The sequence below is a fragment of the Xiphophorus maculatus genome, chromosome 9 (genome assembly GCF_002775205.1).
Source record: "Xiphophorus maculatus strain JP 163 A chromosome 9, X_maculatus-5.0-male, whole genome shotgun sequence".
Classification (NCBI taxonomy): domain Eukaryota; kingdom Metazoa; phylum Chordata; class Actinopteri; order Cyprinodontiformes; family Poeciliidae; genus Xiphophorus; species Xiphophorus maculatus.
This window is the reverse complement of record NC_036451.1, coordinates 15,175,445-15,194,199: the sequence shown is the minus strand read 5'-3', so window position 1 is coordinate 15,194,199 and position 18,755 is coordinate 15,175,445. Positions and strand designations below refer to the sequence as shown.

The 18,755-nt window shown below is 37.5% G+C and overlaps 2 protein-coding genes across 3 annotated transcripts in view; both read left to right on the top strand.

The window, feature by feature from the left end:
* Nucleotides 1-5,115, top strand: part of cep350 (centrosomal protein 350) — a 36,868-nt gene extending 31,753 nt beyond the window's left edge. For both annotated transcript variants that reach the window (XM_023339105.1, XM_023339104.1), the window contains 3 exons: nucleotides 820-966; nucleotides 1,339-1,461; nucleotides 2,347-5,115. In XM_023339105.1, coding sequence (XP_023194873.1) covers nucleotides 820-966; nucleotides 1,339-1,461; nucleotides 2,347-2,514 — 438 coding nt within the window. In that variant the 3' untranslated portion in view covers nucleotides 2,515-5,115. The remainder of the gene's footprint in view (nucleotides 1-819; nucleotides 967-1,338; nucleotides 1,462-2,346) is intronic.
* Nucleotides 5,116-7,034: 1,919 nt separating this feature from the next.
* Nucleotides 7,035-18,755, top strand: part of LOC102228107 (sulfhydryl oxidase 1) — a 31,072-nt gene continuing 19,351 nt past the window's right edge. Inside the window, exons 1-8 of the mRNA XM_005800560.3 lie at nucleotides 7,035-7,493; nucleotides 10,214-10,314; nucleotides 11,637-11,685; nucleotides 11,965-12,067; nucleotides 12,949-13,039; nucleotides 14,215-14,360; nucleotides 17,968-18,102; nucleotides 18,283-18,412. Coding sequence (XP_005800617.2) covers nucleotides 7,193-7,493; nucleotides 10,214-10,314; nucleotides 11,637-11,685; nucleotides 11,965-12,067; nucleotides 12,949-13,039; nucleotides 14,215-14,360; nucleotides 17,968-18,102; nucleotides 18,283-18,412 — 1,056 coding nt within the window. The 5' untranslated portion in view covers nucleotides 7,035-7,192. The remainder of the gene's footprint in view (nucleotides 7,494-10,213; nucleotides 10,315-11,636; nucleotides 11,686-11,964; nucleotides 12,068-12,948; nucleotides 13,040-14,214; nucleotides 14,361-17,967; nucleotides 18,103-18,282; nucleotides 18,413-18,755) is intronic.

The following is an 18,755-nucleotide window of genomic DNA, read 5'->3' as shown; positions in this document are numbered from 1 at the left end:
TACCAAAGGTCCGTCTAAAGAACGTGTCTGAGTTTTTGGTTTTTTAAGTAACTAAAAGGATTAAGAGTTTGTGTCATAAGTCCAAGATATCTTGGCAGTTTTTAACTAGAAACATTGAGAGCACTGACTTACCCAGGGATTTTATGAGCAGTATTTATTTCTTGGCTCCAATACCAAACCAAATCGCTTAAGATGCTAATACCGAGTGCCAGCCTCTCCTGCTTAGTACAGCTCAGAATTATTCCTGTTCATAGCAGATGTTTACTAATGTACTAATGTGTCCGGAAAGAATAGCGTTTTGGATTGGCCCAGCCGGAGTTGTGAACAGAACTAAATGTTAGTCACATTAAAGAGACTTTCCAACTTCAAAGACTCATCACCAAAAATAGTCAAAATACCAATGGAAGTTGGTCATCAATTATAATAAAGGTTGGCTTGCAGTAATGACAGTAAAGATTTTTCCATATAATGTTTTTCTAAATTGATGGTCCTTTTACACATTTCCATTATTTTTTGAGAGTTGAAGCTTTATGAGCAGCACTCTTGCGGCTCACAACTTTTGAAAACTAATTGTGCAAATGCAACTGCATGGATTGGTGTGGGATCATATAAAATCAAACAGCAGGAACCAGGAGTTCAGCATAATTAGGAACTCTGATCAGATCATTTAGAGCAACTTTTAAATGATCTGGTAGATCCAGTAATTACATGCCTCTCTCTTTGGGTAATTAAAATAAAAGCAGCTGAGCCACTTTTAAGGTTCGCTGGAGTTTTAGTGACACATTTAAGCGTCTTTATCTGGTCATTTCTTTTCCGTAGGCTGTGTATGACCTGACATGGGAGATACTGAAGGAGATTTTTGCTGAAGACCCAAATACTGATCAGCCTCAGTGGGTCAAACCACGCCAGGTCAAGTCCTCCTCCATTCACAGAGTCAAGACGTCTGGAGACATCAGCAAAATTCAGGTAAAGTTCTGCAGCAGATACCAAATATCCTGTGTGGCTTTTCTATACAAGATTGTTTAATTAGACCACTTCAGGAAGCATATTAGTGTTTACAAGTAATAACACACTTTATCATGCATTAATTCTGATCTATTGTAAATGTTTTTTTTTTTCCTTTTTTAATATTGAGTGATCTGTTGGAGGTGAGCTATACTACTGTGTTGTTTATGCAGCCTTTTGCACAGCACCAAACCACAGCACCACCCAGTCTCAGTTTTCCTATATTTTGAGTGACACTTATTTTGATATATTTTTGCTTATTTTGTATTTTAAGACTTTAAGACCTGAGATAACCTAAGATGATTTTTTCCCCCGCTTTAATATGCTGCACAGGAATTTGTCACAGAAGAAGTGTTGAAACTGTATGGTCTGACACAAGATGAGAATCAAAAGACCGACTGGCAGAAAATGCTCAAATTTGGCAGGAAGAAGCGGGACAGAGTCGATCACATACTGGTAGGACTGAAATATTTTATATTTCTGCGTTGTTTGAAATTGTGGGTGTTTGAAACATAAAATATTACACTCGATTAAAAAAACCCTTTTTATATTCTGCTTTGGGTTGAAACCAGTTTGTCTCTCATGTATTGTTAATTTAACTTTTTAAAAGTGTCTCTAAAAAGTGACACTTTTTAGTGTCTTTAAAGTGTCTCTATAAACCTATTTTATTTTTTGCTATTTTGTACAAATGTAAATTTGATATCAAAATGTTTCTACATTTAAAAGTAGAGTCTTTAATCCTTATTGATTAAATTAAATTGTGGAACATAATTTAGTCACAAACTTCTTCTTCATTGTTTGAAATAGTTGTACTGCTGTTATGCAAATTAGTAAAATAGTTATGCTTCCATCAGCAGCTTTTCAACTTGCTCAGAAGACAGGCCAAAGCTTTTGTTTAAACCTTTTCACACTCAGCTCGAAAGGGGGAAAGTGGCTAATTTTTTTTTATCATTGACAGCATTTTGTAAGCGCAGCAATTGAATTAAAAATGAAAAATGACTGTTAACTTGGGAAGTTTTGATCTGCACTGTTCCCACTGGTTTTTCATGTCCATATGAAGGTATTTGTCTGAATATTGTGGGAAGTTTTGATCTGCACTGTTCCCACTGTAGACGATAATTACTTTATGCCTGGACTTGGGCAAAACCAGCACATGCTCAGTTGAATTAAAAATGAAAAATGACTGTTAACTTGCACCCTGTTGTGGTTTATCATGAAACCAGATATGATGATTAAGTTACTACAACAGGATGCAATATGTAAATTTTACATCAAAACAGGAAGATTATGTTCTGGTTTTCTCTCTTAGTCTTTCAAGTTGAGCCTGTTTTTGTCTGTCAGGTCCAGGAACTCCACGAGGAAGAGGCCCAGTGGGTTAACTACGACGAGGACGAACTGTTTGTCAAGATTCAGCTGGCAGACAGCATCTTTGAGGCTTTGCTGAAGGACACTGTAAACATTTTCACACTAATTTCTGACAAGAGAGCCAAAAGAGGAGCTCTCTCCTGACCGCCCGGATTTTAAAACATGACTTCTTGCTCAGTCCTGGTGTCTCCTTGCCACTGTGAAATTCAAACCTAACTCTAAGACTTCATCTGATCATCTTCCAGTAGGAACTCTCTGATGCCTTCAGTTCCACTGTTTTCTTACAGCTGAGCAGACTGCGACTGTAACTTTTACTTGCTGAATTTTCCTCCACTGTAGTTTTTGGTTTAATTTGTTTCACACACAGAATGCCTCTTCAGCAACCCCTGCCTTCCTAAACCACAGAGCCACCCAGTCTCAGTTCTCACCTCATTGACTGGTCATTTTATCCCTCCCAGTTGAGACTAATTGGGGTGGACTGTCCCATCAGAAACTCCATGAGTGCTGCTAAACTAGTTGTTCCACCGTGGATCTAAATGTACTCTCCACGTAGAAGAACTATGTATTAACTGAACTTATGTGAAATATTTTTAAAAAAAAATAGCAATAGATTAATAATTGAATTAATAAAATTGCATAGCGCAGTCTGTTATTTGATGATAAGCTTTGGTTTTTCATGTCCATATGAAGGTATTTGTCTGAATATTGTGGGAAGTTTTGATCTGCACTGTTCCCACTGTAGACGATAATTACTTTATGCCTGGACTTGGGCAAAACCAGCACATGCTCAGTTGCACTGAAGACAGCAGAAAATGGTTGGAAGGTTTTAGAGTTACGGTAAAAACAGTGCAACACACCATGGACGTGAAAACCCTTACATGTCTCAGATCAGACTGCATTGTATTGGCACATTAAAAAAGAAATCTGATCTATTAAGTGTTTTTTGCCTTCTTAATTATTTATTTTAAGGAAATGCTTGATTGGTGGAGAAAACAAAATTTGAAATGTAAATGGTTGTCAACATACAGAGAGGACATATTTTTAACATTGTATAAAGAGAATCTAAAGTTGTTATTGAAGCACAATTGAAAATGTGAATGTGAATATAGCAATACATTATGTTAGAGGAACCAGAAGAAGAACGGAGAGAAACTGTTTTAATCCTTGAAGCTGTAATGTTACTAATTAACTAAGGCTGTCTGACCGACTGCTGTCCAGTTACTTAGTGCAATCACTGTGCCCCACCTTCATACTGGATGTAAATATTTGGTGTGGATTTCGACCTTGAATGAAAATGCCTCTATGGAGTCTTTATTATAGTAGGTTTTTGTGCAAGCTAATGAAGCTGTAAAATATGCAAGTGGGACACAGACGACTGGCAGCAGGCTTAACTTGATAACTGATCAATTATGGAGGAGTACTGAAATGCTGGATATGTGAACCTTTCTTCTTCCTTCAGCCGATTTGTTTTCTCCAAACATAGAGAAACCTCTCCCGCCACAAATAACTTGTGATTTTGTAGCATCATGTGCTTTCCTGCAAAATTACTGCATCTCCAGACAAGCCTTATATAGCACCCTGTTTGTTTGCTCAGAGAAAATTCTCCATTTTCCATTCAAGTGCCTCCTTGCGTTTAGTACTCTGTGTTGATCTCTCAACATCCTCTGGACCTGTTTTCTTGTGTCATTTCTCGTCTGTATTCTACCATTTTTGCAAAAGAAACCTCCAAACGACTGCTCTTCCTAGTTTCCTGTTCTCAACTTTCTGCCTTATCAAGAACATTTTTCATATCCCTGTCATTCCCCTGCGCCTCAGCATGAGCCAAACGCTGTCCGAGAAAGTCTAAAAGTTGCCGTCTTTTTGTCGACTCACTCTTACTGACGTACCTAAAGAAATGAGCCGACAGTCCACTCATGAGTGACTCCAGCCAGCAGCACGAGTCACTGCGCTGATGCCTCTGAGCACATCCAAGGGCTTATTTGTATTCTCCGGCTTTGGTCAAACAAAACTCTGTACAGGCTGTGTGGCGCGTGTTGCAGAGCTCTCTAATCCTCATTGACTGTTTAGAGTGGAAGTGACCTTAAACTGAGTTTTCTATCTTTTTTTTTTGTTGTTCAATTGGTGTATAGTTAATGTATAAAAAGACCAAAACCATTTGATACCAGAATCGCCATGCTGTAAAAGTCTTTATCTGCTCTATAGGCATGTTATTTAATTTTGACACCTGCAGGATGTTCTGGAAAACCCTGGAAATGTCCCTTTTAATTGATTGTGTTTGGGATGAAGTTAATTTCCCGTCAGTATCTATGCAGTATTTGGTCACCTTCAGTAGTTTTGATGTACAAACCAAGCAGCTTTTAAACCCCTGATGAAGTTGTCGCGTCTGTTTTGGTCTTAGGTCAGTTTTCTTCATAACAATGTAGTGTAGCTTTAACCCTTAGAAAAACAAATTGGTTTCATAACATTAAAAATAAAAACAATTACATTGATTCAACATATTTATCGCAGTAACTTAGCATAGATCCCTTCCCTCCCTACCTTTGGAAATGTTTGTGAATATTTATAATGTCTTGCGAGACGCTGATGGGTGTAAATACTCTGTCGATCCAGTTTGACCCACTGTTACTGTAACCTGAACAATTGTTGTAAAATACTGTTTACTTTGCAAATATGTACATAGTATATATTTGTTAACTAAATAAAATTTGAAACTGTAAATAAAGCTTTCACTGGTTTCTACATGAACAAGTTGTGCCGTCTTGTTTTCTGCTGGGTGCAAAAGTAATAACCTCAAGTTCTTTCAGTGCCGACAGCCAGCGCAGGGCTTTGCCCTCCATGTTTACTTTCGCAACTGAACTCTGATGTGGTTTGTCTGCTGGTTTCTGTAAAACCCAGGATTACATGTTGTCATTGTGGCATTGTACCAAGTTGTTTTAAAGGCACAGACCATCTTATGTGGAAATGGAGCATCAATTAGTTCAGTTAAGCGCTGTAAATGGATTGTATTTAAGTTTCCCTTTTTTGTGAGACCATGAATATGTTATATTTTTCTTCCTAAATTAAAATTGCATTTCACTGACAAACATCAAGTGTCTTTTTATGGTAAAGTATGGATACTTCAAGTAAATTTGCTGCAGGTGTTTACTCTAAACTTGAGTTAATCTTTTAAAATTGGGTTTGTATAAAGAAAAAATAAGATTTTAAAATGAATCCTGCTGTGTTGTGTACATGTGTAAGCAGACTGAACTGAATTAGCCGATCTGCTGTTCAAACTGCACAGCTGTAAATAGATTAAAACTGGCTTTAAAATAATGAAAGCTATAATTTTTTTATGAAAACCAGCAAAAACGACATTTTGGCATCTTGCACAACCTTAGGCAGAAGCTAGCATGAAAACATCAACAAATGTCAAGGTCAAACCCAGGCTGAGTTTTTCTGCATGAACCTTGGATTTTTGAAAACTTTGGGTTTTTAAAACCTATGGAGAAAAGTTATTAAAATTATCTAATGTCTATCCAGTTTCTCAGGCATAGGAGACACTGGCACAATGTGGCATTTATGCAAGAACCAGTAATAATAGAGCCTCTTCATTAACTTGAACTTCTCCAAATATGTAAATCAACATTCTCGAGGTTCGCCTTACACCTCTCTGCCTCCACAAGGATTTGAGATTTCACTGGTTCTGGCTCATTTTGAACTCCATGTAGCTTTTCTTGTCTGGTACGTAGTTTCATGTTTATATTTCTGAAAAGATAGCCCCAGGGGGACTTGGTTATTTGAGATGTACTTGTGGTGGTATGACTTTCTCCTTGTGCAATTCCTTGCATCATTTGTGTTGCGTAGACTGAGTGACAATGTTTTCTCTGAGTAGTTGCGGTGATATTGATCTCTGTGACATGACACGCGTGCAAATCAACCAGGGGGGTCCAAGAGTCCTACGTGTTCAACAGCAGTTCTTGGTCTTTATCCACGGAGATTTTGCCAAACTGTTTCAGATTTTTATAGTATGCATTTTTACACTGCCTGTTTTTCCTGTTTTCATGGTGGGTTTGGCACAAATGGCAGAGGGTGGAAAGAGACCAAGATTTTTAAAAAAAAGAATAAATAATGTTAGCTGTTTGAACAGGTTTTCTGTTGCTTTGTTGAATGCATTGCAAATGTTTTCCAGGTATTTTTGATAATTTAGAACATTAAATTATCAGAAGAAGGATACGATCAACCCAAAATGAACATCTTGTCCAGATTACTAATGCACTAGCACAAAGGTATACAAAAGATGAGGTTTCATTGAGTTTTGTTAACTTTTGCAATAAATTGTGTTCAATCTGAATAAACTTAATAGCAACCTAGAGTCAAATTGGTAGCATAAAAACTGAATTTCTGTGTGTCAAGAAAAGTGTTCAAACCTTTTAGTTTAACAATAAATGCAGGGATTTTGTGCAATTGGTTTCCTACTCTTAGTCACTGAGCATCTGAAACACATGTGACATGTTATTTTTTAATAATAAAAAGAATCTGCTGCGACGTCAGTCTTTACTTCACAGTGTGCTTCCTGTGTGCGTGAAGCACCGTGTTTCTTCCACGTCGGTTTCACCGCGCCTTCACCTCATAGTTTATCTCTGTTTTATCAGAGACGAGTGGAAGGGGAGAGCCTGTCTCTGCTGCGCTGTGGGCTTTGGCACTTCGCTCGGCAGTGGGAGGGCCCACGCAGGGTGCTGACCTTAAACAAACAGTGGGCAGAACAAGTTGAGTGAAGTTTGTGACAGTGGTTCAGAGAGTGTCGCAGCTCGGAGTCGCGGCTAGCGGTGCAGCTGTTGCTCGGATGGGGAAGATGGCGCGGCGCTGCGGCCGTGCCACGTCTCGGTTTGGTGAAGAACACGAGATTTCTGTCAGCGTGACAGCGACTGCAGCCTTTTTCTTCTGCTTGTGTCTCGCTTTTCCGCCTGCCGCCGAGGCCGGACTGTACACGGCTTCAGACCAGATCGTGCTCTTGTCAGAGCAGAATGTGGGCTCGGTTCTGGTTAACTCCTCCGCTGCTATGGTCGTGGAGTTTTACGCTTCATGGTGCGGACACTGCATCTCATTTTCTCCCACTTATAAAAAGCTGGCCAGAGACATCAAAGGTGGGTATGCATCTGCTGCTTGTTTCACCCGGATGCACAGAATTTTTACACAGTAATATTATTCTGACTTCCTGGTGAAATGGGCTAATGAGCTTTCATGTAACTTTTTCTTAAATAGTTTTTAGTAGTAAGTGCACAAATTTAAACTAGACATACTTTGAGATATTAAATGAACGAACATTAATGCAATCCTGTCTAGACGTTGCAAATTACCATTAGAATACAAATAATATTGTTGTTCTACATTTACCTACAGTGATGATACAAAGCCAGCCGAAGGTATATGCGGAATATGGGGCTGTTTGTGATCCCTTTACTGACAGGGGGGCAATTAGACATTTTTCTACACAGCATGTTAAGAATGTGCACATTTTCTGCTGTGTAGAAAAAATAAGTGCAGTGCAGAAATACCAGCGGTTTATATAATAGTATTCTCACAAATCAATACAAAATTAGAGATGGCAGTTTTTTGTTTTTTTTTGTTTTATTTAAGATGGTAAATGTCCATTTTGCTCCTGGCACAGCTTTGATTACTCACTAGCTGATGCTTGGTTCATGCAAAATAGAAGCACAAAGAAAGTTAGGTCTATGTACCAGGAGTAAGCTACTAACTGCTCACAACTTCACCATAGAACTCCATTTGAAAGAAAAAAAAATGCGGACCCTGGTTCTGGAGAACTGGGGTTTGAGATTAAGTGTTGATTTATCTTTCAGTCATTTCTTAACTTCTCCAAGTCAAAAAAGAAAAACACTACTGAAAAAAAACACAAGAAATAGATCAACAATATTTAAATTCTTGTCAATGACAAGAATTTAAATATTGTTTTGATTCTTAGATTTTTTTAAAAAGTGATTCAGCACTGGTGTTTTAAAGATGGTGTGTTGGCTGTTGGACAATGAGGTTAACTTAAAGTAAATCACATTCTGTTTATGGTTCATTCAGCCATGGCCCTTAGCTCTGAGGTGGATACTATAAAAGCAGTAAACTAAAAACAGAGGCAGCCCAAAGTTAAATGAGATCCTGAGTATATATATATATATATGATATGTCTGTCATATGTGAAGATATGTGTGCAACTTTTGTCAGCAAGTCCAGGGAGACTTTAGTTTATCTTTGCCTTAAGTAGCAGCAGCAAAGTTTTCTTATTTCATGCACCGGCTCTGCTGTTGGTCATATTGTACCTAAGCAACGACTTCCAAGTCCTTGAAATACAAAGTTTACAATGTTTCTTTCAGCTCCCAACTTTACCATTTGGATAACACAACCTTCTCTTCTGCTTCAGATTTTTTATTGAGAAGCTTCTTTCAAGTGTATTTTTTAGTCAGATAAGCTACTGGAAAGTTTCAGTGAAATATTTAGTGCTAAAAATTCATAATTCAGTCTTTCAGTCTTTCTTTGGACTGGATTTTCTTCGACCAGCATGGCATCTGCTGGTGCAGCAAGCTGTTGTTGTCTGTCTGTTAAGTAGAGCATGTGATCTAATTAAATAGTTTTTATTCTGGGCTCTATTGTGACTCTAAATAACATCCTGTCAAGGCTGTTTCTGTAGCTCATTTACAGAAGAGTGAGAGCAAATAATAATATAATTACAGTAAAGGGTAAAGAATCTGATGAGGCTGGAGTTAGGTTGTTGCCACTGACAGCTTGTTTTGTAGGAATGATTAAAAAACTTGAGAATAATTTATTGACATGTAGGCATTATTAAATATCTGAATGTTATCTTACTACTTTATATTGTTTTACTCTTTGGTTACATTTATGTCAATGTACAGAGTAGAAAAAAATATTAATAGGCTAATGTTCAGGCTAATATTACCAATGTGCTGGTTATTGATTCAGTCTCTCATTCATTTGACATTAAAAAATGTCAGATGATGTAATAACTTGTTTTTTTTTTTTGTCAAACATGATACACTAAAACTAAAATGGAAATGATGAAACACATTTTAGGAAAACCTTTATGCTGACAAAGTCCTCCACTCAGCTTTAGGTCCTGACTCCACCTGTGTTTTCTCCTCATACCTCCAACTTTGGGTTGATGCTGTACCTAACACCGAAAGATTTTCTTTCTGTCCAGACTCCAGTGTTATGCAGAAATCTGGATGAAAGTAGGATTGCTCACTCATCCATCTGTTGTCTGCATTGCCAAAAAGCAGCTTTGCATCTGTTTGACATATTTCCCCTCTGTAAAATTCCTTTTTTAATCAGGAAAAAAAAACACTTGCAAATGCTGTTCCAGACGACACATCATCACCAATATATGATAATGTTTCCTTTGTAGAGAGATGTGGCTCCAGTGTTTATTCTTGCATAAGAAAAGTGCACTTTAAGATAATTTGCCCTGAAAAAGAGCAGAAAAACCTGATTGTGATCTGTTTATGTTTTGTGGTGTGAAATGTGATGAAATTTTCCATTTAACTTTGAGGTGCAGCAGCAACGATAGCCTTGAATTCTTGCTGGCTAAGCCAGGATTTCCGACGATTCTGAGTTATTTATTTCTGACATTTTATCTGAAGTTTTATAGTGTATGCTGTGTTTTTATGCATTTAGTGCTTTTTTTTAATGTAGGAAGTGTGGAAAGATCAGTTGCAGTCAGTGATTGGATCATTTCTCAGCATGACTTATCAGTTCCTGTGCAAACGTACAGAGTCAACACAGTGCACAGTGACTCCGCACTAACTGTTTACTGTTCCTCTCTCATTTTCTGTCTCTTGTTCAGAGTGGAAACCAGCAGTGAACATGGCTGCTGTAGACTGTGCTGCTGACGAAAATGTAAAAATTTGCACGAAGCACAAAATCAGAGGATATCCCACCTTAAAGGTATTTAAACTGCCAGCACACAGCCACACAAAGTGTTTCTTTATTTGGTTTATTTTATTTGATTTTTTTTAGTAAAACTACAATTATGTCTGGGTTACAGAGATATACAGAACCCATGCGAGAAGTCAATAAATTTTGTTTTTATTTATGTATTCATCTAAGACTCACAAAACTCCATACAATGCAACTATTGTATCTAAAGGCATTAAGGGACAAAATGACTTCAGAGGATCAGAGCAAAATGAGTGACATATCTGCTAGAAAGCAGAAATGTCTGTTCCAAGAGATGCAAAAGATGCAGAACGTCGGATGCATGAAGGATTAGAGAAAATGAAAAAAGTCAACCAACCAGATGTAAAGTTAATAAGAGCTAAAAAAAAAAAACCCACAAAAAAACAACTGCAGAATTGGCTGTATAAATACAGACATAAAGACCTGAATTAATAATTGACACCTTTTAATTGATAGAATACCAAGTTAAAGCTAAGTTCAAAATTAAAGGAAAATTTTAAAAATTATTTTAAAATGATGAAAGCATATCTACAAGAGAAGTAGTAAATTGAAAAACTAGCTTCCTGGCATTTCCTGCATTTGTGTGTCTTGCTGTGACATGCTAAGATGCATCATTTTGGTACTAAAGTATTTAAAACGCCTCTGTATATTTCTTTTTTGTTTTCCAAAGCAGTCATAAAATCATTAATTTCCACATTTAGTTTTAACTTTCTTGTGAACTTACCTTTTTAAACATTCATGTCTTGAATTTTCTAGATTTTATCTACAATTAATCGGCATTCCACGTCACTTTATAAAATATTTTTATGTCAGAATACAGAAAGTGTGTAGTTTTATTTTTCTGTATTTTTAGGATTGTTTTGGAATATTTATTACCATATCTCTTGAACAGATAGTAGTCTGTTGAGTATCTTTACATTCTTACTTGACAAATGAGAGATAGTTTTGTGGTGACTATGATCAGATTGTTTATGCAGGATTTACAGATCTGTGGTGATTTGGAACAGAAAAAAATCCCACCTCAAGCGTCTGTGTTTCGCAGTGTCTTGAGTTTGTCTGCAGCAGTGTGTTTTAAAGCCTCTGCTCTGCGTTGTCCAGTGAAAACCAATGAAACAAAGAGGTCCTTCTGTTTGTGCTCACGGTGCAGCTTTAACATCTGCGACTCATTTTAAGCAGGAGGGATTTGGGGGTCACGGCGGGCAGCGGGAGAAGCCCCTCCTCCTTTGTGAAACTTCAGCTGGGATCTCTTGTGGTCACATGCGAGGGTCGTATAAGCTGCTCTAACTTTTTATTTTTCTTCAACTTTACAGTTCTTCCATGCCAACTCATCTGCAAATTCATTAGGGAAGCCCTACAGAGGTACTTGTACTCACTCTGAAACAAATAAAGGAGCATTTGTTTGAATCTACTTTTAACATTGAATAGTCCATCTGGATGCAGGACTAAATATTACACCATATTTAGATAAAACAGATTAGCCTTTACATGTTTTTACATTATGTTCAGTATTCATAATATTGTTGCTTAACAGGAGAGTCGTTTGTTAGTCTTTCTGTTCAGGGAGTCTCCTCTGTGTCTCGGTGAATTATAATCCAGCTGGAGTGCCTGCAGAAAACCTTCACAGCTTGTTGATTTCAGGTTTATCCCGTGATGTTCAAGAACTCCGCCACATGATCATAGACAGTCTGGAGTCTCCTGGTGATCCCTGGCCCCCGGCCTGCCCTCCGCTGGAGCCCACCAGGTAAACACAAGTGTATCTTAACAATGGTATCAAAACATGTTAAAGAATGTCAAGCATCTCCAGTTGCTGTTAACTTTGTGGTTTCTTTTTGGAACAACTGTGTGACAATAATAACAAAAGAGAGGAAAAAATATGTCAGACTTGGTTGTTTAATTTCTCCATTTTATCATTTTCAACTTTGTTGTTTTCTATATTTTTTGTTTTTTTATTATTATTTTTAAGCTAGACCAGACTTCTCCTTTTATATTTTCTATTTATTACTGCCAGACTTAGTTTGCTAAAGCCACAGAGAAGCCATGACACATGATTTTGTCGTTTATCTTTAAAAGTAAATTTTACAGTCCTGAGAGTTGGAATAAGCTAGAAGTCGACCAACAAGTTTCCTCTCAGCAGAGTTTTTGTTTGTTTATTTCTGTTACAAAGGCCCCCTGCTCTGCCTGGACACTTTTCTGCACAAATACAGACACAAGCCCTGCAGCCTGTGTGCAGCTCATTGTGACGATTCAGCAGGAAAACCAAGCAGGAAGTGGAGTTTATTTCTGTTCTGACCGTTAAAGAGAAACATCATGGCTCCATTTTTGTATTCCCTTTCTGGATTTGAGCTGTGACTTTCTCTTGTGGGAGGCTTAGTGTCTGATGTTTTCCTTAAGGGACATTTGTTCATAGCAGGCCTCAGGACATGTCCGCAGCTATTGTTTCCTTTCTCAGTGACTGTTGTGTGAGGATGTGGCAGTAAGAAAAGGGTTTTTACAAGATATGTGACTGAATCGCATACAGTGTACATGTGGGCCTGATCAGAAATCCTTCAAGGATTTAGCCGTGATGTTATCGGTGTATTTTACTGATGACCAGATCTCTTTTGTTTTCTCTGTTTTTCTCAGTGAAGCAGAGATCAACAACTTCTTTGAAACCAACACGGTTCAACACCTGGCCTTAATCTTTGAAAAGGAAAAATCCTACATCGGCAGAGAAGTAACAAATCATGATGAATCTGTTTATTTTTGAGCTCACGAACATGTGTTATGCAGAGAAATGAATCATTAACCCACTTGTTCTTCAATGAGTCATATATAGGCATAAATGTTATGGTAATTTTCAATCTCTAAGGCGCATTTGAACTTGTCTTTTTCAGTGTGGCATAATTATAGAAATTCAATGATTTTTCTAAAACTACAAATCACAAATTAAAATTTTCTCTTTGCCCACCAGGATCTAAATTATACTTCCAGGCTCATTTACCTCCACTAACCTTTTTGGTTATATGTTTTATTGCAAGTTGCAAAAAATCCACCTGATTTGTGCATCCATGAACGAAGACATGACATAACACCGGATAAACCTTCTCGACAGATCTGATAGAGCTCATTTTTAAACTACGAGTCTATGTAATTGACGGTTTTATTAAATTAAATTGACATTTTTTTGTAGAAATAACTCTAATTTAAAGTTGTTGGTTTCCTGCCATTGATCTGGTTTTTGAGGAGAATCCAGACATTTTAAATGGAGTCAAGGGTTTAACCTTTTGTACACTTTATCCTTTCTAAAACCAAAATTGATATCTGTTTTTAACAGTTATCTTGTTGGAGCTTTTATCATCTGATGCAAACTGAGGAAGGGGAATGTTTGACTCAAACTTGGAATGAATTGGAAACTACTGAAAGTAGAAAAATGTCTGACATGTTAGTGGTAGCATCTTCCCTCTTTTTTTTTTGCTGCCCCTGGTGCTGCATTGCATAAAGTATATTATAAAAATAAAGGACTGCATAACAATGTTTCCATATATAATTGAAACTTGAACAGCAGTGGGATTTCTAACAGCGCCCTGATGCCCAAACAAAACAAATTGATGCATCAAGTCAGAAATGTCCTTATAGGTAATAAGTGTGCGTTTTTCCTGCAACTTGCTAAGGTACATTTATCCAAAGAATTTTCTGACCTGTGTGGATTAGGGAAAATTCAAAATTAATTCAAACTGGTTCATTCAATTATTATTATTTTTTAATTCTTTGCAATTATATTCTGTATGTGTCCATTAAAAGCAGCAACAAGAACAGCTCAAATAAATCACTAAAATTCCTGAGCTCATACAATGCAATATAACTGCATGTAAATAAAAACTAATTCAGTGAATGTGTTGTATACCTCAGGTGACCCTTGACCTGCTGCAGTTTGAGAACATTACTGTGAGGAGGGTTCTGAACACGGAGGGACGTCTGGTGTCCAAACTGGGAGTGACAGAGTTTCCCTCCTGCTACCTCTACTATCCAGATGGGAGGTTCGAGAGACTCATAGTGTAAGTGTTTGTGCAGAGTTCCTCTTATGCAACAGGCTATTTTGTAATCACTTTGGACCTCAGTTTACTTCAGCAGAAGTGTATTTGTCCAAAACATTTTAGAGAAAATTTACTCAACTTTTAATCAGAATTATTGGCATCTTTTAGCTTTATATCCGAGTGTCATTTATAACTAAAAGCAGGTCAGTGATAACTCTGGAGGAGTTGAAGAGGAAACTCTGCAGGGAGAATCTGGTAACTGGAAACAATCAAATCAGGCTTTTAGAAGAATTTTAAAAAAGCTTCATGTCTCATGTTTCTCATGTGTCTCATGCGCAGTTTTCTGCAGAAAGTGTAGGACACACAACCAACATGTGGAAGAAGGTGATCAGGGACGATGAGACTAAAAACAATGTTTTTCTTTGGCCTACATGCAAAATGCCATGCACTTTGTATGATAGAAACCTAACATCATTTACAAACCTCTTATTAGAGATTAGGAAAGACTTGAGATGGGGCTAGTTCACCTTCTAGAAAGACAACGTCACTAAATTCAGCCACTGGATTAAATCATATTCATTTGTTACAATGTCTTAGAAATATTCTTCACGAATATCTTGAGTGATTTGTGAAGAATGGGCAAAACATTAAATCTCTAGATGTGCAAAGCAGGTGGAAACATAACCCAAAAGAGTTGCAGTTGTCATATAAAGAGGGTCTTCATAGTAATTATTCAGGGGGGGCTGAAAACAAATGGACAAAACCCATTTTTCATTAGTAGAAATCATTGAAAACCATGTATCATATTTTACATGCACTACTTTGTGTTGGTCTACCTTAATAAATTAAAATAAAATATGTTAAAGTTTGTCATTAGGCGACCATATGTGGAAAAAAAGCCGCACTCTGTTGAGAACCCAAACTAAAATGTTAAAGACTGTATAAACAGTTTTACTGCCCATCTGCACCCCCTTGCTCCTTGTTAGCAGTCCCCCAATGTAAATAATGTTTTTAAATCATCTGAGTTTCTTGGATATTCAAGAGAAGATTGCCTCCATCAACAGTGCAAGCTAGAGAGGAGCTTTGTTTTTCTTTTGTTTTTTTTTGCAGACACTACATTTTGTTAAAATTATTTTCACACATATAAACAACTCCAACATCTTCAACTTTTTTTTCTTCTAAGTTGCACAAACAAAAGTGGTTCCCGTTGTTTTACATGAAGCAGCCTTGCTTTCTGCTGAAAAGCTTTGTTGCGAGCTCATTATCTGAACCCTATTCATGAAAATACTTTTAAACATCTGGCCTCTTAATGGGATCAGAACATCAAAATCGCTGCCATTATTCACCATCATAAAGCGGCTCTGATCGTTCCTCACCCTGCAAATTCATCTGCTGTTTATGCCTCTTTGTTTGGCCGTTTCAATAACTTGGCATGCAAAGAGGACTCCTTTTTAGTTGACAAATGCAAAAAGGAAATGATTTATTGCTGATTTATTTATTCACCCTCCATCTCCCACCCCCCTCATCTCGATCACTGTACAGAAGGGAGGGTTTTTAATTTCTTGCATGAAAACAATGCCATTGCTTTTCCTGGCTTCACCTGCCAAACAAGACCCGGCTTCTCACGGCGACAGATGGCCTCCCATCATCGCTGAATATCTGATTGATCCTGGGAGAGCAGAGTTCGTCTTTGTGTGTGTGTGTTATCTTGATGTGTGTGTTCGTCACATTCGTCATGCATGTAATGCGTGCTGCTCCCAGGTGAATCTGTTCGCTCTCGGCCGACCCTGACGCCTGCCTGCCCGCTGGCCCTGGGGATCAGTGGATGAATGGCTCTCCCTCCACATCTCTACACTCCCACCAGACACGCAGGTGTAATTGAGTCCCTGGCTGGCGTGAGTGAGCGTTGGGCCAGAGTATCCATCCTCCTTATTACCATCCAGCCCGAGGTTTACCGCTCTCCTTCTCTCCCTCTCTCGGCTTGTGACGAGGAGAGAAAGCAAATGGGATGGAGGGATGTGGAGCATAACACAATAACGGCCGGGCTTCCAGTTTGCAGGGTTAGCACATGGCTAAAATAATCAGCAATCTCTCTCAGTACCACCAGCACCATCTGCTCAGTGCTCAGAAACTAATCTCATAAGTGAGAAAAATGTTTGACTGTAAATTTATGAAATATAAGGTTAAATTAAAGATAACAGCATGTGTTTTACAGTTGAAGACATGTTCATAACACACACAGCAACAAGTGTTGGAACTCCTTGAGTTCTCAGATCTCAGATTCTCTACGTCTACAGCAGCCTGCAGGTTCTGAATTTCTGATGTTTCTGGGAATCTGACTGTAAGAATTTATCCTCAAGCCAAGTTTTGAGTAAAAAGGATTGTACGACTTCAACCTAATAAATATTGAATTGTGTTTTCACGCTTTCCCTTCTGTGTTGGGTGCTAAAGATTAGAGTGATGGCAAAGAGGCCTTCCAGCCTCATGGACTAGCAGTAAAGATAAATCCAAAATACAGTGGAAACCTGCAACATGCTGATCTGTAATTATAAGAATAGCTTGGAGGCTGGATGCTTTTTCCACTGATTCTTGATAGTTGTAAATGGTTCATAATTTGCCATTTATTTAATAAAATGTACATTACAATGACTCTTTTTCTTTTCTCAAAACTTATACTGCTTTAAATTATTTTTTCTTTTGCTTTTCTCATTTCAGAAAAATTATTAGCAGAAGGAAAACAATTAGGATTTATATTTGTCAGGGGTGTGAATAGATTCAGATTTTATCGCATATATTGACTCTAAAAATAATATTTTCTTAAACACCCTGGAAAAATTAAGTTAAAAAGAAACAGTTCTTTTAACACTCAGTGAAGCTCGGAGATGCTTCAAGGGTAAACATGACAGCAGGAGTATATAAACATTTTAAAGCTACAGTTTATTAGTAGTAGATCGAACTGTAAACAAAGGTTGCGTTAGTCAGTTTTCAGAAATTTCACTAACTTGCTTTGCTTTTAACCCACATCTAAATCACTGTTTATGTAATATTTTCATTTTTTATTTCAAATATTTTCTTCTTTACATACAATGCAATGTATGTAAAGAAGTTTTGTTTGAACATAAAATGCTTTTTTATACAGTATACTGTATGTTATACCTTGCTGTGTAGTTACATGGTATAAGAGCTTTAACAGCTGTATAAATGTAAAGTTTTATACATTTCCAACAATTTAATGTAATTTCCAACAATAGTAAGTTGTTGACATTTAATGTCATTATTCTTAATATTATAACACTGGAAGTGATTTTTAAAAATACAGAACAAGTACTTTAGTAGTTTGTGTGTAATAAATAATTCAATATGAATAAGCATCTAACAGTTCTATTTCAATGTGTTAAAATGAAACGAAGTCAACTTGTGTATTTCAAAGACATTCATTCATTGTTTTTCCCTCAGCAGAGCTTCCTGCTAAGGTGTACTTACTTACTTACTTTGTTGTAATAAGGAAGTTTCTATGAAGCGGTATCATTTGCATATTTTGTCCTCTTTGTCTCCCCACACTTTTCTAGCTGGTTTTGTCACCGTTTCACCCAAGGTGTTAGTTTCACTTAACCTTTCTCACCCACAGCAAGTTTGAAGTACGCACCTTCTACTTCTACGCCCTCCAGAGGCTGCCGGGTGTGGTGCGCTCAGGGAAACCTCCACCCGTCTTCATAGAACTCCTTAAGAACCGCACAGAAGAGCCCTGGAGAGACTTCAACAGGTGTGAACAAGACACTCCTGCTTCATTCTCATTATTTGCAGGTGTTACTTCATCTTTTCCTGTCTGTGTGTGTGTGTGTGTGTGTGTGTGTGTGTGTGTGTGTGTGTGTGTGTGTGTGTGTGTGTGTGTGTGTGTGTGTGTGTGTGTGTGTGTGTGTGTGTCTGGTGTTTGCACATCCAGTTCCCGGGTGTACATGGCAGACCTGGAGTCAGCGCTGCATCATTCACTGCGTGTGGAGCTGGCTCTCCAAAGTGTCATCAAAGGAAATGCTCTGACTGCTCTGAAAGCTTACATCTCTGTCCTGGCAAAGGTAGTCACAGCACATAGCACTTATGATCAGAGATGGCAGCATTCTGTACAAAACTATTCAATAAAAAACCAGTGTGGGTGATGTTTTTATTGAATCAAGATATGAGAAACCAAAATTATATCAGGACTTTTATTTGACATCCTGCAGCAGAAATAAAATGTGGCACTATTTATGCAAACTGTAAGTGCAAGTACATAAGTTCTATTGAACTAGAAAGTGGTCATCTTAAGGGAAAGTCAAAATTATTATTAAACCTGTATGGGCAAATTATTTTATATTTTCTTGCATTCAAGGACTTAAAAATATTTTCTCTCACAGCAAGCAAAAGATTAAACAACATTTT